This window comes from Anomalospiza imberbis, chromosome 8 (assembly GCF_031753505.1).
Source record: "Anomalospiza imberbis isolate Cuckoo-Finch-1a 21T00152 chromosome 8, ASM3175350v1, whole genome shotgun sequence".
NCBI classification, from domain to species: domain Eukaryota; kingdom Metazoa; phylum Chordata; class Aves; order Passeriformes; family Viduidae; genus Anomalospiza; species Anomalospiza imberbis.
Genome location: NC_089688.1, coordinates 1777348 through 1797412, shown reverse-complemented (window position 1 = coordinate 1797412; position 20065 = coordinate 1777348). Strand labels below are relative to the sequence as shown.

Sequence of the window (20065 nt, the reverse complement as noted above, 5' to 3'; positions counted from 1 at the left end):
GGATTGCATTAGCGCCCGGCGGTATCCGTGCCACCACAGGGAGACCGGCTCGCCATTCCTCCTCCTAATTAAAGATTCTCATTTATTTGTATTTATTTATTGTTTTTACATCCTGTGCACGGCACCCAGCTCTCCCAGGTGCTGTGCCTCTGTGGCCTCACGAAATAGAGAGGTAAATCTCTTCTTCTGGAAAAATGGTGATGGGAAGCAGGAACGCATGGAGCATGAACCACTGGCAGCTCACAGCTGTCAGAGCGCTTTAAAATTACACACACAGAATAATCCATAGTTCTGGGATTTTGTGGAGTTGTCTCAGGCTTTTAAGGAGCATTTTCTTAAATCAGGTTAAGGATGCATCTGTGAGGAGCAGCCCAGCTGTGGCTGCTCCTGCCAGGAGGACGGGGATTAAATTAGATCAGCATTCTTCACCCATCTGAAGACAATTTTCTCATCAGCTTTCTGGAGAAGGCAGCTGAGCAGAGAATTGCTGCATCTCTCTCCTCCAGCCACCTCCCAATAGGCATCATCCCTCCCTGCAGTCACCATGGCCTGTGAAGCCATGAGTTAATTTCCTCAGATCCTAGGGAATGGGAAGGGTCAATAGTTTCTGAATCAATCATTTATTAAACAAAATCACACAGGGTTTACTCTGTGATTGTCAGGCTGACATCACTCCCACCCAAACACTGAGAATGACACTGGGGAGGGCTGAAAATTCAGAACAGCTCACAAATTTTCTTCGTAAGGGATAATTACTTTCTTGTATCCCAAAATACTCTCCCCATTTCATTCAAACCACCTAAAGTTTAACCACACTCGTGCCACCTCCTGGTTTCTGGGCTATCTCACATTTCACACCACCCCCATATTTACATTTATTAGGAAAAAAAAAAAAAACAACCCTTACTTTTATCACCAAAGGAGAACTACCTTTGTCATTCCCACCTTCCCAGCCCAGTCCCTGCTACAAACCAACTCCAGCTTCAATTTTCCCGTCCTCCCCCAGCAGTCAGCTCCATCCCCCCAAGCTGCTCCTCCTCCCTCTCCTTGTACACAGACCCACCCTTAAAACACACCTTGCTTCTTAACTTACCAGAACACATTATTCAAGACAAAGACCAGGAAAATTTGGGTGAAAAGGAGCAATTAAATATTTAAGTAGCAGCCATGTGCAGGGCCCAACGCTAGAGCGTGCTGTGGACCTCCCACTGCCCCTGCTGGACTGGGATCTCTGTCCCTAGAAACCACCAGGAACACCAAAGAACTGGGTGAGTCCTTTTTTGGCTCCTGGAAACACGTGAAGTTTGCTCAGAAACTCTTGGTGAAGGCAGAGAGTTAAGCAGCAAACACTGAGTTTTGAAGAAAGCAGAAAAAAAATGTCCAGGACAAGAAATTTTTTTTTTTTTTTTAAACAGCAACAAAAAGCAGCAAGGAGAGAATAATGTCAGATGATGCCCTGTTTTTCTTACTGGAGTGTTCGGAAAATAAGAGATTTATATTCAGAATATAAACCTGCTTTATTCTCGTCCTGACTTAGGTTTAATTGAAATATTACGATAATTAGGTTTTGTATTTCGCCTGCAGGCCTGTCTGGGGCTGGAGAGACTGCACAGAAATGCTCAGGGCAAAGGAACACCAACAAAAACCCCAGAGCTCTTGGTGGACTAAGAGAAGCCAGGGAGGCACAGATGTTCAGTGACTCTCCAAAAACTGCTTGGGCAGGCAGCATCCAACCCAGAATCACAGCTCCTGCTACTTCTACCTTTTGATTCAGCATTTGAGGGACAGGCTTAACTTACGTAAGAAAAAAAATCATTGTAAACAAAACCCGTGTGCTTTTTTTTAAAAAAAAAAAAACAACCCACTCACTGTTTTTATTTAGACAGTAAATTTTAGAAACATCTTGACATACAGAACTCCAAAAAAATATAAAGTCATAAATCACCTAGTTAATTTACTAAAGGGGAAAAATACAGTACATCCAAGACTCAAACATCCTGTGAGTTTATACAAAAGCCACACAGTAATAAACTGCATTAAAAAATAGATCAAGCATTACCTGACTGATTTGACATTGGCATTTGCCCCAATATTAAAAGGCACAGAAGACTGAGCAATGAAAGCGATCAGCATCACATCCATTATTGTCAGTAAATCCATCGTGATTAGAATGAAACCCCACTATTAAACACACGTTTAATATTCACCATGTGGATCAGTAAGAAATCTCTCTGGAAGAAGTAAGAAAACAAAGCTGGAAAAGGACAAACACTCAAATAGGACATCCCGAGGCGCTAAGACACTTCCTAGAAATCGAGGTTCAAATCTTCTCCAGTTTTTTCTGGCTGTGTCACCACTCAGCAATCACTCAGAAGGAATTTAATCACCCACAGACCCGCGTGGGGCCCCTCCGCCGTGTCCTGGCTCGCACCCACTGCCAGCTGCTGGCTGGTCCACCACCCCCACAGTCTGGCACAGCCAGCAGACCCCAGAGCAGCTGGGTTTGGGGGATTTGCAGGATTTTGGGCTCCCCGGGTCAGCCCGGGTAACACATGCAGCAGCCGGCTCCGGCGAGGTCGGGGGCAGCCCTGCGGCGCGCGTCCCCGAACAGGCTCTCGCTCAGCTTGTGCTCCGTGATGATGTCCTCCACTCGGGTCACGTACAGCAAGGTCAGCAGCACGCCCAGGAACTGCCAGGGCAACCAAGGCAAGGGCAGCCCCAGTCAGGCAGCACAGGCAGCTCGCCTCACTGGAGCTTTGGGAAGTCACACTTGTCACAGATAGGGGAGGACTCAAAACAAAAAATCCCCCAAGCAAAAGCGAATTGCCTCACCAAATCCTGCAACAGTGATGCTACTAAATTACCAGAATGCTAAATTACCTCAGCTTATCAGTTACATAAAATTCAAAAAGCAAACTATGATTATGGTCAAATGGGATTTCACATCCTGGCAAATGAGATGCTTGATTCAAATGCCACAATGCCTCCTCAGCTTATCAGTTACATAAAATTCAAAAAGCAAACTATGATTATGGTCAAATGGGATTTCACATCCTGACAAATCACATGTTCCCCCTCTCTTACCTGGGGCAGCAGTATGCCGAGCAGCACGCCAGCCATGATGCTGTAGTTGTCCAAAAACCAAATGAGCACAGCGTTCGTGCACCCTCGGACGTAGATAATGTGCTGAACACTCAAGCGCTGAAAAATATCGGCGTAAGGGTTCAACAGGCAGCTCCACTGGTGTGAGATACATGGGGCAACTCAAAACTCAGGGAGGCAGACGTGGTTTGCCTTCCCACCTCCTTAACCCCACCGAGTTTAACAAAGACCTCATCAGTAACTCTTCCATCTGACCTCAACAAATTACTCTATCTTTAAAAGTTATTCTACACCTGAGTATGTCATTTCATTGTCTTAAACCTGTTTGTTGCAGCTATTTTTCAACAAGAAAGGCACCCAACTCTCATTTAAGACCACTTGGAAAGCAGAAAAGTCTCTCTTTAGCTTTCATCTCTGCTTCCAGGTTGAAAATACAGCAGTGGAAAAACATAAATTGTGGACCAAGTGCTTTGCAAAAAGACCCTAAAAAGGACAGGAACAAGAGGATTTCGGATTCAGTCCTGCAAGCTGTGCTGCTCGGTGACCCCAGCCCATAGTATAAAAGCACTTGAGGCTGCAGAGGGTCCTAAGCAGATGAATGGGGTAAAGTTAAGCATAAGCTGAAGTGCTCCGTGTTAGAGCCCGGCTGCAGCGTTCAGGTGATTAAGCCACAAATCAATGAATCTGAATGAAGACAAGTTGTATTTAAAGATAACTGGTAATCCCAAAAACCAACAACCCAGGCTGGCATTGTGCTCCAAGTGCCTCAAATGAGCTGGGGAGAGGAGCTTTTCCAGACCAGCCCCCCGCCCTGCCTCATCCCAGCACTCCAAAGCCAGGAGTGGAGAACGCAGGGCAGATCCAATTACCGATTTCCCTTCTTAATCACTCTGTAATTACTGCCTTGAGCTGGCAGTCTCTCCTCCGGAGTCACTGGGGCTGTTCCCGAAAGGGAAGGCTGCAGGAGGAGGCCCCATCCCACTCCTGGAGGGAGGAGAAGGCAGCCAACACAACCAGGGAAGTCCCTCTGCTCCTCCGGGTGTACTGTCACAGGCTTAAAAATAAAACTCCCACTCCTGGGATATAAAATACTTAAAAACAGCTAAGTTGGCTTTTATCAATGCCTGTTTTACTCAGTGAGAAACTTTGGCTTTTAAGTACTAAAAGCTTTCTCCAGCTCAAGTCACCGCTTCAAATTTTGAAAGCAGCTTTTTGTGGATTAATTGTGCAATTAGCTTGGGGGAGTTGTCAACAAACAAGGAATCGAGGAAAATGAAAAGAAGGGAAGACACAAAAATCATACAAGATGAGTTTTTTCTCATATATGGAAATTATTCCAGTAAAAAAGAACCATTTTAATTGCCGATTTAACTGCCTGGCAGATTAAAGCACACAGAAAACACTTCTAGAACAGACCAAAAAAATGCAGAGAAGCAGCACCCTCTGCCATGCCAGGGTGGGCACTGGCTACGTTACCTCTTGGTCAATGGTTTTGTATCCACACATAGTGTTGATAATGTCTGTCTGAAAAGAAAACAACAAACATGAACTGCAGCAGGAAACTAAAATCACAGAAATATTATTTTAACTCTGTGTTCACCCAGCTCATATAAAAGCAATGACAGGGTTATTTCCCAGTCCACCACCAGTTTATCCCAGCAGCCCCAGGGTCAGATTTAGCTGGAGCTCCACATGATTTTAGAGGAATGAGTATTGTCAGCGTGTCACCAACAATTTGAACCATTTCTATCCAACAAAAGCAAGGTGGCACTAGCAACCAAATCAAGCTGTGCCAGAGCTGTGTGATAGCTGTTTCCACAGAATGAACAGCTGGATTTCCTTTTAAAGCCTTAATAACTTAACACACCTTATTACTAAAACCAGGGGTTTACACGGCCTTCATGCCAAGATGATGACAAATGAAAGCTCAGAAGCATCTTCAGTTTCAAATAACTTCCAATACTATGAATGCTTTTTACAACACTAAATTCATTACAATGTTCATACAATACCATTATATACATGAATATAAAACTCATATACTTAAAAGAGACTGAGTGCTTGCATTCACCACAGATTACTAACATATTTTCTGTAGCCATGTAATGCCTTCTGTGTGTTCCAAGGTTCTACCTTGAAAGCCTGGAAAAGCCAGCCTGAAAATACTGACCTGAAAATCATGAAAATGAAAATCATCCAATGTAAAAACCCACTGGCATCAAAGGAAGCAGCCAACAAAGACATGGAGGAAAACGAGAAGTTTTTAAGCCCCCCAGAAAGCTGGGCTCTCACCTTGAACACACAGCTGCCTGACAAACAAGGTTCAGCACATTCCTAGAAGAAAAAGCTCGGACTATTCCAAGGGGCTGTTGGGAAACTGTGTGGGGTACCCATCTGCCAACCACAGGTAAGAAATCCACTTGGAAGTCAATACCAATATTAGGCAGCAGTGTGTTGTGGTGGCTGTGATTTCATGTTCCCAAAACGGCTGAAGCCTGACTGACTGACACGTGGTCACTCCCAAAATATGTGACCACAAGGAGTGCAGTCCCATCCTTTAACTTTAAACACAGAATTTGCTAACAGGACATCGTGGCATAAGCAAATGTACACAGAGGAGATAAATGCATTGGAAACAGAGGATTATAGGCACTCGGGACTAATTTCTATCTGCTCCACTAGTGTAAGTCTTTAATAAATAATCTGACATAAACACAGTTCCTTCAGAGCCCCCCCAGCACGAGCTGGCTCATGTTAGCAGAAGGCTTTTACAGAGGATCAGAATCCAGGCACCGACATTAGCGGGAGTTTTCCATGACTACAAAGCCAATGAGTAATCACAAACCATATCTGTAGCTTTCCAGGACAGAAACCAGCCTGTATTTGGAAGGATTTGTCAAACACACAAGACGGATGCATCTTCTGGTTGTTTTTTCCTGAGGCAGCCACGCACAGCCCCGGTGCTGGCGTTCCCGTGCCGCGCCGCACACGGCACAGCACCAGCACCTCCTGCTGCAGAGCCACCAGCCCTCACCTGCTGCAGCACCTGCACGAGCCACACTTCCATCTGGGGCTTCTCCCTGCCTTTCTTTAACTTCCCTGGGCTTAACACTTCATGGGATACAAGCAGCCTAATCCTCCCCTCCCAGCTGTCAATGAAGCACACGGAGAATATACTCCCCGTCTTTCTCTGCAGAAGATTTTATTTCAGTGCTTTCCCTTGCCTGAAGGCAAAAGTTGCTCCGCTCCATCCAGCTCCAGGTTCTTTCTATCAAATAGCTAAGACTCAAAGCATGACTGTTCAGCTTTGGTTTCTGAGAGTAAATCAAAGCTCATTACAAAAATGTGTGTGCACATGTAATAAACACCTTCCTGCGATACACATTTCTCAGCGACACCTAGGAGGATTACTGACACAACCATTGCATCTATTTTTCCTTTTTTTTTAATTCAACAGCCATGCTCAAGGCAGATGTTGAAAGGGCAGCCCAAACCAGGCAGCAGCAGGGTATCCATCATGAGCATCAGCAGGGTATCCATCTTAGACACACCCAACCTCTCTATCTCGTGTTCGCACTGGACACCAAACCCCAGCGAGGCAGGGACTGCCTGCACTGGAGTAGTTGAGGAATAGCTCTTTATCAAAGTCAGCATTACATGCATCCCTCAAATGAAGAGCAATGAGTTACAGAATTAATTAAAACACATTTGCATGAAAATCAACGCCTGCTCCTAGTGCTGTCAGCACCAGTGAGGACAAGTTCGTCACAGACTGAGAAACTGGTTCAGACTCCAGTCCTTCCAGCACTGTAGAGAAAGGAAGTTTTCAAGGATAGGTTGGGGCAGACCTGTGCCCACAAGCATGTCCTCACCCTGAGGTTAGCTGCCCACGTTTTTGGATTATTCTGGAGATGACAAGGTCACTCTGTGAGGTTTTGAATTCACACAGCAGCTGGAGCACATCACTCTGGACCCCCCACCCACAGAAATCACCAGGTCCCAGGCTTCCTGGCAAAGCTGGAGCAGCAAACCCTGGGGAAAACTCCAGCAAAACTGAATTTTAAGCAGCTCTGGTTCGGGTGAGCCATGAGATTAGTGGAGCTCCCAACATCCCTTCAGGGGCTGAGAAGTGGGTCAGGAAAATGGACCGCAGCCAACACATCTAATCCATTATTTTCTCCCTTTCAAGCTGTCAAGACCCACAGATCCATTAGGGGAGGAAAGGACCCATTTTCCTTCACTTCTTACCCCAGACTTCCTAGAGTCAGGTACTTTTTTGAGCGCACACCAGTGATGCTGAGGTGCCAGGACTTACCTTATTTCTGATGCAGCAAGTGTAGGGCACCCCACAAGCCAGTGGTCCTGGAGCTGCACAGTTGTGATACACATTTTGGGACCAATCTCTATAATCTTCCCCACCACAGCACTTGAACTGTAGAGAAAAAAAATAATAAAGACACAAAATTCAATGATCTTAAAGGTCTTCTCCAACCTAAATGGTTCTATGATTCCAAAAGGAAAAGGGAAAAAAATTGTACCTTAAACTCTTTGAACAAGTAGAAAAAAAGAAAGAATAAAACTATTTCAAAAGCCCTGAGCTACCAAAAAATTCTGTCATTTTATCAGTACAGCATGTATGAATGTATATGAGAAATACAATTAAAAACAATTAAAGATACAGGTAATACTCCTCTGTCACCTGCTGAACTATAACCCAGGGTGCCAGAGCAAAGTACTTGGTGCTAATTTCCACCTCCCATCTCTTCTGAGTTGGAAAATTATCTTTCCAGCTCTGGACATCATTAAGCAGTGCCTTTACATTAACTCTATCTTGACCTGTAATCTACCTCTGCAGTTGTTTTAGGAATTACAACTACATTTCCAACTGGATCTAAAAGACAAAAGCGTTGTTTTAAGGCATAAATTAATCTCACCAAAACATTGTGGCTGTAATTTAGAAGAACTGAAAGCTGGCAAACAAATACTGTAAGTTTACACTGACTTCATATAAATATTCACTTTATAATTTAAACGAAGGGAAAAGGAGGAGCTCATTTTTAATCACTAACGTGTACGCTCCCTGTACGTACCCATAATTTTGGGCAGTGCATGGAAAATTTAAAGCATTATGAAGTCTAATGACAAAATTTCCTCAGGATGGTCTGCTTCTGACAGACTTTCCATGCTAACTTTGTTTTTCAAAGCAGGCTGCCATCTCCATAACGATGGCCTAGAATATATGTATCACTTCCTAAGTCAAATTTTTAATAATCATTACTTGGCATGGTCACAGACCTTGCATGGGCCCTGACATCACATTGCTGAACATTTTCTGCTCCTTCTACAGCCTCTGAACTGCATGGCAGAACTCTTCAATAACCCAATAAACATTTTAACAGATCAGCCTTATTAAAAAAAAAAAAAAAAATGGCTGGGAGGCTGTGAGTCAATGCCATGTGCCATTAAGTAATGCCCAGCTGGGCTCACCACAGTTCCTGAATTTTAATGACAGGTAGATGCTCTTCCACTGGTATTCCCTTACAATAAGCACCTTGTTAAAGAGCCCTGTACATGCCCTCGAGCAGCCTAAATGCCACCTCATTTCTCTTTACCCAGTGCCTCCTGCTAACAAGATGCTTCTCGATCTCCTGGACCAGCCAGCAGAAGCATTGAGTGCAAGGCCACGGCTGGAATTTAGGCTGAATTCATCTCAATCCAGCTGAGGGGCCGCTATAAACCTACAGGTTTGTAGGATCTGACCTTGAGCATTGAATTGACCTGCCAAGGCAAAAGCTGCATTTTGGCCCTCTCTTTTTGCAGCGATGTAAGAGGGTTTTCAATGCCAGCTGGAATGCTGGATGAGCCCTGACCTCAGCAGCAGCACCATGAGAGATGACACACAAGATCTCACCCCCCTCATCAGTAACAACTTGATTGTCACACCACTGGAAAAACTCAAAGCTGTTGCTGAGTTAGTCCAAGGAGAAAAAAAAAAAACAACAACAAACCTGCTTTTGAACAGAATCCATGATGTTCTTGAAGTCTAAATCATCATAGTAATTCTCAATTCCTCTTCTAATGTTATCATTTAAAAATTTGATTGTCTAGAAAGCAAAAGGAGAACAAGATTCATGGGTTGCACAATGGGCACATGGGTTTAGAATTAGAAGAGCAGGTTAAAGTGACAAGTGTAACTGATGAGCACAAAAGAAAAGGCTTTTTTTCTTCTTTTTTTTTAGAGAAAAAAACAAAACACTCACTAAAAACAAATTTGAGCACAGCCCTGCAGGGGCCAGCCATCTGTTCTCCTCTACGGAAGCAGCCTCACCGCTGGGTTTGGGCTGGCAAGTTCCAGCAGCGAGACACCTCTCACTGCTGAGACTCTCCAAGCACCTCCCAGAGATGGTCCCATTATCCCTGGGACATGGATATCCCAGGATCCCTGTCACTGGGGACCCTCATCATCTTTTGGATGACAGAGCAGTGGGGTTGGGTGGTGGATCTTGGCACCGTGGTCTGCACCACACCCCGAGCAACAAGACTTGACTGTGTCACCAACGTCCATGAATTTTTTATTTTCCATGAACTTTCCATTAATTTGAGTTTCCAATGAGTCCATAATCGCTAGATAGAGCGCATTATTCCACATGGAGTAGAAAAAAGGTGTGTTTGTATGTTTTACAGTGGTTGTTTTGAGAAGTATGGCAGTGTGGCAACGGCAGATATAAAATGGTGTCTCCTCAGCATGGCGTATTAGAAATTAAATCAACAAAGTGTTTTTAAAGTTCAGAAGATGAGAGAAAAGAGAAAAAAAAAAAAGAGTATTTAGTTTTCAAGATCCAACACAATCACAGCACAGCAAAACCAGAGACTCATCACTACCAGAATGTAACAGCTTTCCTTTCAATATAGCTGCTGAAATGGACAAAGCTAAAACCTTACAGGTCAGAAATCCTGAAATACACCCACTCATCTTCTCAACAAACTGCAACACCCACAAACTAACCAGAACAAAAAGGATTATCACATCAGTGATGAGAAATAATACAGGACCCTCCTAGCTGGTCAAAAACCTCATTTAGACAGATTTGAAAAGGAAGTAGAGAAAGAAATGGGGAAAATGCACGTGACGTGCAAAACAAACAGGACATACATAGAGGCTACTACACTAAGCTTCCATAAACACTTTCTTGTTCTCCCCATACTAACCCAAACTTCTCCGCTAACCTTGAAAAACAAGGGAAGAAAGCTGTCCCTAAGTGTAGCTGTCCTGCTATAAATCAAAGCATAGACATCTAGTACTTGCCACAGTGAATACTTTTACGTTTTAAAGCATTTCTAACTGAAAAAAAAAATAGTCTGCTGCTTTCTGTGCAGAAAAACCAAGGGTTGAATGCAGTTATAGGATGCTTGTCCAATGATGGAGTCTCCTACAGAAATTTGTTATGTTGCTCATGGATGTGGGCAGGGAAGAGCCGTCCTTTAACTGAGGCAAAACATTTGGGCCATTAAAAAACAACAGCCTCCAAATCCATCTGGAAATGTCCCAAATTAGCAGTCAGACCCAGCTGGCAAAAGAGAAGAAAGCATTTTGCCATCCACAAAGAGCTGGAAACTCATTTTGCCTGCATTGCACATTTGTAGCCACCAGATTTTCTCCAAGTTCCTTAACCTGGAATTCGTCTCCAGAAGGGTGGCAAACCCCACTGCTGAGCCCTGAAAAGCCTGGACGTGTCTCCAGAGCTCTATCAACGAGTGCTCAGGTGACAGCTTGAGCAGCTGTTATTTAGCAGAGCTCAAGCACATCAAAACCTGAAGCAAGCAGCTCACCTGGTTCCTGAAGATCAGGGCCACCACTCCGCCCGTCAGCTCGATCAGCAGGCAGATACCAAGGATGTACATGAACTGCAGGAAAACAAGTGCAAGTGAGTCATTAGACACAACTCCAATCACTCTTTCAATTAGTTCCTTTAAGTCTAGCATTCAATTGCCAGTAGATTTGGCTTTCAGCATGGCATTTTAAAGGAAAATATGAAATTATGGGTTTGTTCTTATGAAACCGTCCATGTCATGAAAAAGCCTTTTTTCCTCACTTAAATTATTCTGGGTTTTGCCCAATTGGCAAGCATATTATTTTTCTGCTCTAAGGGACTCAAAACCATTAGATGAAATTATGCTGCCAAGACAGTCCTTTCCACACCAGCATCCCAGAGAAGCCTATTGATGGGCTGCTACAAACCACACCATACTTCCTATAAAACCAGTACTTACCTGCTAGCTTTCAATTAGTGGAAAAAGCAGCACACCTTAAAATAACCCAAAGCACCTTCTTCTACACTGCCAGTGCTAAATCAAAGCAAAATTCCAGGCTTAGTAGCTTTTAATGTGTTGCTTCCCACATTTATTTGCCTGTGTACATACATGTGCTCAAAATGCACTCACACACAACCACGTGTGCATCCATGACTGCCCACGAAAGCGTGTGCAAAATGTGAAAAATACAAAAAAATCCATTGCACTGTGAGAGAGCTGCAGCATGCCAGTACTTGAAATGTTTTCCAACTGTTCAGGCATAAAAAAACCAGGTGTTAGGCTAATTTAAGTCTGCTGTGTAACAATGAATTTCATCAGGAGTGAAGTTTTAAGATCCCTTGTCTGAAAATAATCCCTAATTCTCTCCCCTGAAAGCTGCTTTAACTCCTGTGTGCTCGGTGTCAGGAATTCACCACACAGGTATCTTTTCTCCTGCTAAATCTGGAATCAGCCTGGGAAGCTGGCATCAGGGACTTGCTTTGTTCAATACCCAGCTGGGTTTGCCACCGGGATGGGAACAGAAAACGTTCCTGGCATCTGACACACCACCACGCTCAGTGGGAAGAAGCCCAAGGAGGGGCTCTCAGTAAAATTCCAAATCCATGGTTGTTTCTGGCTTTGCCCTCCATAACAAACCACGAATTTAGCATTCTGTTAGACTGACTGACGTGACAAGGGCAGGTTGGGCTGGGTTTTGAGCACCCTGGTCTAGTGGAAGGTGACCCTGCTCATTGCAAGGGGGTTGGACTAGGTGGCCTTTAAAAGGGCCCTTCCAACCCAAACTCGGTGCAGGTGGGAACGAAGTTTGCACACTGTAATTTTAATTAGTCACACGTGCAGCTTCCATCTGCAACCTCAGGAATTTCCCTAAAATTCACCTTTTCAGAGGCACTGGGGAGAAAAACCTTGTGCCTTTCATTCCACCCTCAGGGCCCTTCTCTCAAAGGCCCGAGCTCCACGTCCAACGTTGGACACACATTTTCCATCTCCCCTCTGCACTGCCCAGGGGAGGACAGACAGACTCCGGCCATGTTAGATTATAAGTGATTTTTAGCTATTCAGCTTTTGCTACAGTGTACTGTAAATGCTTTAATCATTTAAAATTACCCCTCATAAGCCTTGCTACAATGTATCTTTCATAGTTCTATTTCTCTGAAATACCTAGTCTCATTTACAAAGTCATCTTTTGAAACTTATTTCTAATTCTGTTTCTCTCTCAACAACATCTGTCTTTATTCTATAACATTTCGAAGTCAACATTTCTTAACTCAAAGCTTACATACAAATACAGACCATGTGAACCTTCTATCTAACTTTAAGAATTCTCTACAAATCCATTTCCCACACGGCCACGCCGGCCGTCAGCCTGAGCCAGGGCTTCTCCCTTGAGCTGCTTCCCCTGGGCTGAAAGGAGCAGCCAGCACCAACTGGCACCTTAGCAGGTGAGTTTGCACAAGATACACACTGCCTGATAATAACCCACCTTCCTGGTTATTTTCTGTAACACCTTAGCTGCTGGGAAGCTCCTTTTCCCAGCGCTGGGCTCAGACCCTCGCCGGTCCTGTCGCTGCAAAACCCAATGCTGCTGCTCCCTGAGGGAGGGACCACAGCCACTACACTCAGATTTAATTAAAACTTTTTAAAAAGCAACCTCGTTAAAATAGCTTTCAGTGCAGACATAGTTCTGGATGTGAATTCAGAGGACGTTGGAAAGCAAAAGCAACAAGCCTTAGAAGCTAGGAATAAAAATTCCAACACTTACTGCTTGCAGAAGGCATAAATTGTCCCTCAGAGAAGCCAGTACACCCACAAAGGATACCAGGAACATTACAATGCCCAAAAGTATTAAAATGATTGCTGGGGCTAGAAAGGCACTTTCTAGAGTTTTGTACTTCTGTCTTTCAATTTCTGCATAAATCCCAACTGCGAGGACGAGGGCCCCGATCACCTGGAAGAGAAACAGAGGAGAGCAGGGATGTTATTTTTTCTGCCAGTAAACACAGAGATGACAGGCTGTGAGTACACAGGAACCTGTCACTGCTCACTTCAGGATTCATTATAAACAACAAAACAGCCAAAGCTGAAGTTTGGATTAAAAAAAAAAAAATTAAAAACCCTCAAAGACTAAAGAAGAAAAAGAGCTGAGTTGGAAAAAAATGAAACTTGTTCACTTCAAAAATATATTTCATCAAGTTTTAACATTCTGGAAGTTAAACTAATCAAAATATAGATCACTGCCTGAAATGTAATTTATTACTCATCTGAGATCACATATATTACATATATGAGCAACTGCCATGGCATTAATGACCCTCCTTTGTGTGTCTGTCTGTCCTGCTCTCTGTGTGTATAAATATATAGAAATATATCTGTGCCTCTAACACAACCCAGCTTCTAAGCTGGTCTGCAAACAGCCTATCTGTCCCTTCATATTAACTCCTACTGTATTTAGGCTCAGTAAATACAGTCAGATATTTCCTACACCTCCACCCCTCCTGCCATCAGGAGAAAGGCACCAGATTAAAAACTAATTAAAAAAAATAAAAAACAAACAACCAAGTTTCAAATTATATCACTTCCTTGAGCAACTACCAGATAAAGCTGACAAGTAAAATAGCAAGGGACATTTTTCATTTAACAAGGTAAAGACATTTCAATGAAAATAATTAGATAGGTCTAAATCATTTTGTATTAAAGCTACAGTGTGCTGCAAATCACTTTGAATTATGCCAAATTAATTAAAATAAAAAATAGCCCACAATACTTAATTACAAAAATTGTAGTGGAAGAACTCTGCTGCTGACTCCAACAGCCAGACACATCATCAGGGAAGAGACCAGACACACATCAATCATTTTGGCAATCTGATAAACAACATTCCCCTTTCCTGACCTGACATTTCCACAGGAAACACAAGTCTGCTCTCTGCGCACCGATGCTTCTTAATTATACTTCTTAATTTTTAATTTCACTTCTTAATTTTGGATATGACACAGTATATCCCAGACAAAGGGCTAGAGGGACGCACGATGTGAGTTATGAGTCCATGAGCCAAACAGTTGAAATATTTTTTTAATTATGGGATATCTTAAAATAAATAGCAACTTACTGGAAGTTCTTGATTTTCTATGGAAATTAATAATGACACCGAAGGACAATATGTAGGGAATGCCATCAGTCTGTCATTTGAAGAGAGAAAATTCTCAGAAGGGTTCCCCCATAAAAAGAAAATATACTGAAGCTATTTAAAAAGCAACTTAAAATTTGAGCAAATTGAGAGTAACCCCAAAACCAGATTCTCCTGCAAACACTGAAGTGTCAAAGTGTTATTAACAACAACAACTCTTGCCTGGTAGATGCCCTTTTTAAAAAGTAAAAAAAAAAAAAATACACTGGACATAAAGGACAGGTATTAAAGCTTGATAGGGATTAGCAGAATTTCAGAAGAGTGTTGCTTCAAGACTAGAACTTTTTACTGAAATGTCTTTTTCTTAACCATAGTTTTCTCATCAAAGCATTACATTTCAGGGGGTTTTTGACTAAAAGGTGCCTGTAAATAAAATACAAGATACTTTAAGAACTTTAGATACATAAATACATATAGCATCTTTATATACACATATCTTCACCCCTTTTCACTTCCATTTGTGCTCCCACACCCTCCAAGATTTATGCTTCCATGATCTTCTATTTTTCTTAAGCATCTAATAAAAACCTTTCCAACATTTGATACGGCCGAGCCAGCAGCAGCATTTACTCGTGGCAAGCAGATGTGCTAACCCAGCAGCCACAGCCGAGTCTCTTCTGCTGTGTGTGCTCTCCCTTCCTGCGCCCAGGGCGCGGGGCTCTTCACATCCTGCATCCTTCACAGCAGCCCCCAGCTCGGCAAGGCAGCCGTGTGCCCCGGCAAAACGAACTGTCCGGCCTCACATCAAATCAGCAGCCACCAGCAAATGCCAGGGGATTTCTCCGGGGCTTTTGTACACACAGAAGCCTGCTTTCCCAAGAGAAAGGAGAAGCATGCATTTATTTATTTATAGGCAGAAGCTTTAACCCTGTATTTACGGTTCTTTTTCTTAAATAAAGCTCAACAACAGCACCTTCTGTTTAAAATGCTGGGTTTTGTTTCAGCTGGACAAGAAAATTACATTACAGCCCCATTCACCGGCAAAAGATGTGTCTGGAAAAGTTTCAGTGACAGCTAGTTTTTAAAAAAGCCCCGGGCGACAGGGAGACCACAAGGCCTGTAGCAAACATCCCCTCCGACACTCCCAGCAATGCTTTAATTTCCTTTCTGCTTTGGATAAGGCTGGTATTGAGTTCCTGGTGGTTTAAAGCCATCCTGGGGACTCAAATCTGGGACTTCATCACTCACAAGGTACCAGAGGAATTGCAACAGCAGGGAGGGAACGGAATGAACTCAGCATCCAGCGGGTCAGAGCCCCAAACAGCAGCAGAACATCACAAAGCACCCAATATTCAAGAAAGCCAGCACTCCCACAGCCAAGCTTTGCTTCCATTTACACCGATTCAAGAAAAAAGCCCCAAAACAACAAACTCGGCGAGAAGAACAGTGCTGAGAACTGACATTTACAGCCGATGAGATCTGCTTCGCCACGCTGCAACAAAAGGAAATTCCGCGAGCGAAGCCCACGCAGCGCGGCGTGTGCTCGGCCCCAGTGCCAGCAGGATGCTGCCCAGCACCAGCCTTCCCACAACAATTCCCTGTCATTCCCTGTCCTTCCTTCCCCCCCTCGCAGCCCCCATCCTCCCCCCCCAGAGCAAACCATCTCCCCTGGCCAACAAATGGAAGCTCTTGTTTATAAACGAGGGCAGAGCATTGAAAATCCAGAGCGAGCAGCTACGAAGAGTAAATAAAATCCTCAGGCTGCCTGAAAGAGGCTTTGTCCTCCGAGGATGGCTTCAGAAGGGCCCTTTCTCTGCCACCGGAGGAATGTTTACATCCCACCAGCGAGGGCCCTTGCTGCCGACACAAAACACGGAGCAGACAACGCGCACGGTCCTCCGCGAAGGACACGCTGCAAAAAAGGGTCTGAAAAATAACACAGCAAATTTGAATTTCCCTTTCTGAAACTCACAACTGCAGAATAGCCGTGGAGGAACACAGGGAGCATCAGGAGTCTAAACCCAAGCGTTGGTTTGTCTGCTAAGACAGACAAAAGATATCCGAGATCCCAAAAAGCCTGGATTACACCTGAACACTTTGCGTTTCGGTCTTTGTTCATTAAATCACAGGGTGAATCTGACACTCACTATCAAACCTAGCAGATCTAAGCCTCTTTTCCCACACAGCAAAGCAAAAGCCTTATGCTCCCAACTGGTAAATACCGTGTCAGACAAAAACAGACCAGCCAAACTGGAACTTAAGCAGCATATCGAAAGAAAAAGCCAGATAGAAAACACCCTGACATCAGAGGTGCCTGAGCACCTCTGACATCAGCGCCACCTGAAGCCAGCATCTTCCCAGAGCCTGAAAAAGCACCTGTAAAAATCACAGCGCTTACAAAGAGCACCGGCAAAGGGCCCCAAGGGTTCCTTCCAGCCCGGAGGGTGCCTGGTGTGGATTTACCACATCTCAGAACTCAGTAGGCATAGTCTGGACCCATCACCTGGGACTGTCTGGCTAACCAAACACCTGGATGAGGACAGCAAGTGCCACACACCTGTAACTCTGAAGCCTGGCAGCCTCACCCTGCCGAGGCTCAGGACGGGACATACTCAATACACCGAGGAGTGACGCTGTAGGGCAAAGGCTCTATTTGCCCACCTCCCCTGCAGGGCAAAGCTGCGTTTCGATACGCACATGAACGATGTTCACCTGCCAAACTTCCAACCCCTGCAAGTCCCCATCCGCCAAAACCAGTTTGTCAGTCCCTCGGCAAGGACGGGGCGCTGCACCCACGGCCACGGGTGTGCCGCCCACGGCCACGGGTGTGCCAGCCGCCAGCTCAGCCGCGGAAACATCCATCCGTCTATCTATCTGTCTATCTATCGCTAGAGCGCGGAGCCCCGCGCAGGGCGCACCGCGCTCCCCGCGGCGTGCGGGACCCGCTCCGAGCCGCGCCCCCGCGGCCCCGGAGCGCTCACCCAGAACGTGGTGGAGTAGGTGATGAGGCTGAGCTTCAGGCACAGGTAGGAGAGCCGCCCGCAGTAGCGCGCCTGCTCCGGGTCGCCCGCCGCCATCCTCCCGCGGCACCTGCGGCCGCCGCCGCCCCGCCGGGCCCTGCGCCCCTCCCCGGCCCCGGCCGCGGCGACGGGCGGGCCCGGGAGCCGCTTCCGGCAGCGCGGACCGCGCGGAGAAACGGCGGGGCGCCTGGCCAGCCGCGCCTTCGCCTTTCTCTTCCTTCTCTTCCTTCTCTTCTCCCTCTCTCTTTCCCTTTTCCTTTTTCCTTTTCAATGAGGCGGCGGGAGAAATAGATCTGGCCGCTCCAACAGGAATCTGGCAGTGCTACACGCATCCCCAGACCTCTGCCATCGCCATTAAACCAGCCGGGATAAAAATACGGCCGTGGGAAGCCGCTGCGTGGGCGCTCAGGTTTTTGGTGGAGCATCCAAAAACGTGGCAAAGCAGAATCCCTACACCCCACACAGGCACGAGGAAGCGTTACCTGGGCATTTAGCTCTCTTTGTGTCACCCACGCGATTGCACATGCAAAGAGGGTCACGTCCTGCCAATAACAACAGCTACTGGGCATATTGCACCGGCCACGGTTTGTGCCTACACCGACGTCCATCCCCGTCCCTAGAGCTGCTGTGACAGCGGGTCCGTGATGGGTCTGACACGGCGATCATGAACTGCAAACGCCATTTCTGCCTCCGAGGTGAAATAAGCCCTTTCAAGCCCGCAGTGCTGCACTCCTGTCCCACAAAGGGCTATTTTCCCCCGGGGAAAAAAGTCTCTTTCAAAGTGGCGGACAACTGTCACAGAGTTGTGACAGTCGGTTGTTTCATCCTGGCCGGGAGCAGAGACAGATGGCATTGAAAATCAGTGTCTGGCGTCAGAGGAGATGAAGTGGGGCAGCATTTATCCTTGAGTTACCTACCAAAGAGACTGGAAAACCTCTGAGCTGTGCATGAGAACTGTGTAAACATTCAGTCACACATCATTTCTTTAGGTCATACACTACACCAAAGTCTCGTTTCTAAAGGCAAAAAAATATCCCTGGAGAATTCTATTATAAAAAGCACTATTGCTATCGCCTGCAGTGCTACTACATTCTGCTTCTGGAATCCACCCCAGGACACTCCCAGCAACAGAACAGCTCTTCACCTCTAATGTTTCTGACAGTAATAAAACGTCCTAGAGCAGTCATCCTCTAAAATATCAACAACTTCAATTTTCAGAGAGATCTGCAAATATCCCTGACACTTAGCAATGGCATGCAGGCTGGAAATCCCATCACATATAGTTGCTGGGAATTAGTGTCTGTCACATGGTCTTCATGTCTCATGGGTGTCATCCACATCCAAGCATGTTCTTGTCACATAGGCATCTTCTTTGTTTGAGTATTTAACTGAATAAATTGTTCTGGTTTGACTTTTTAAATTCCTTACCTTGTACTTTGTGCTGATTCCTGCACGTAAAATTTCGGGGCACATCCTGCTGGCTGGGGAAGCTGAATAAAGGAGTGTCCGTTTTCCTGTTGTTTTCCCTCAGAACTGAGTCAATGTATCAAAACAAGTTCCTGTTTTGAAACTGCACGACAATAATTGGGCAATCCCATTCTTTTCCTGAATCCCAGACTTTGTCTATACAAATGGCAAGATTTCTGGACACAATTAGTTTAGCAGCAAGTGGTGGTTAAAGTAAGATGTTGTGAACTGCCCAAGGGTCCATTGGGATTGCGTTCTCTCCCCCTGAGGCCAGTGCAGCACAGGGCTGCAGTTTTCCAACAAAGAGCCTGGCAGATTGTTCATCACAGCATCTGCTCCTGGGACCATCCAACAGCACAATTAGCAGTGGTTTTGTTCATGTTAAGGATCAGTAACTTCCACATTTCCTCACTCATCGCCAGTGGTTGTCCTAAAGACACCAGAAGCCATGGACTGCAGAGCCAGGACTTTAGGAGCTCTGCAGAAAGAAGTGAACTACAGCTAGCCCTGCACCAAACCATGTCAGAAAGACCCAAAGCTTTTCAGCGCTACCAGAGGCATTTTTGCTGCTTCCTTCCTGCCCACTTCTGGCTGATGAAGCTGCAGGCCAGCTGCACTTGCCCCACCCAAGGTGGATGCTCATGGTCCTCATGTCCTGCTCTCACAGCTGCTCCCTGGACAAAGGTTCTTCCTCCAAAAGCAGAGTCCAACTTGCAACACAATTAAAGCCTCTACTGCCTGTATTACCTTGTATTATGTTTCCAAAACACAAAAAAACCCCTCAATCACCCTTCCTGGCCTTGCAGACCCGCATCTTTTGTTTGCATCTCTCACCCTTTGCTCAGACCTGGGATTGGTGACTCAGCACAGTAACGTTTGGCCTTGACAATCCTGCCCATAATAAAACCAGCAGTGAAACCAGCCAAACCCAAACCCCCTGCTCTCAAGGTAGTCCCTTTCTCTGGTGTAACTCCAAAACCACTGGTGAGGCAGGTTTTACCCACTGTCTCAGGCAAATGTGACTTCCCTGAGAAAT

The 20065-nt window shown here is 45.3% G+C and overlaps 1 protein-coding gene across 1 annotated transcript; it reads right to left on the bottom strand.

Annotated features, from left to right (window-relative positions):
* Positions 1-1852: 1852 nt before the first annotated feature.
* On the bottom strand, positions 1853-17653 carry TSPAN15 (tetraspanin 15). Its single transcript, XM_068196921.1, has 8 exons — positions 17524-17653; positions 13178-13363; positions 10933-11007; positions 9111-9206; positions 7418-7534; positions 4579-4626; positions 3085-3201; positions 1853-2689 (listed from the first exon to the last, which is right to left on the bottom strand). Exons 1-8 carry the CDS (start codon positions 17617-17619, stop codon positions 2537-2539), a joined length of 888 nt encoding a protein of 295 aa, XP_068053022.1. The 5' UTR covers positions 17620-17653; the 3' UTR covers positions 1853-2536.
* Between the last annotated feature and the right edge of the window lie 2412 nt (positions 17654-20065).

Coding starts and splice junctions, on each gene's coding strand:
- TSPAN15 (XM_068196921.1), bottom strand. CDS start 17,619: ATGGCGGCGGGCGACCCGGAGCAGGCGCGCTACTGCGGGCGGCTCTCC. Junction 4,627..7,417: donor CTTGCTGCATCAGAAATAAG/GTAAGTCCTGGC, acceptor TTTTCTTTTCAG/ACAGACATTATCAACACTAT. Junction 3,202..4,578: donor ACAAAACCATTGACCAAGAG/GTAACGTAGCCA, acceptor GATATTTTTCAG/CGCTTGAGTGTTCAGCACAT.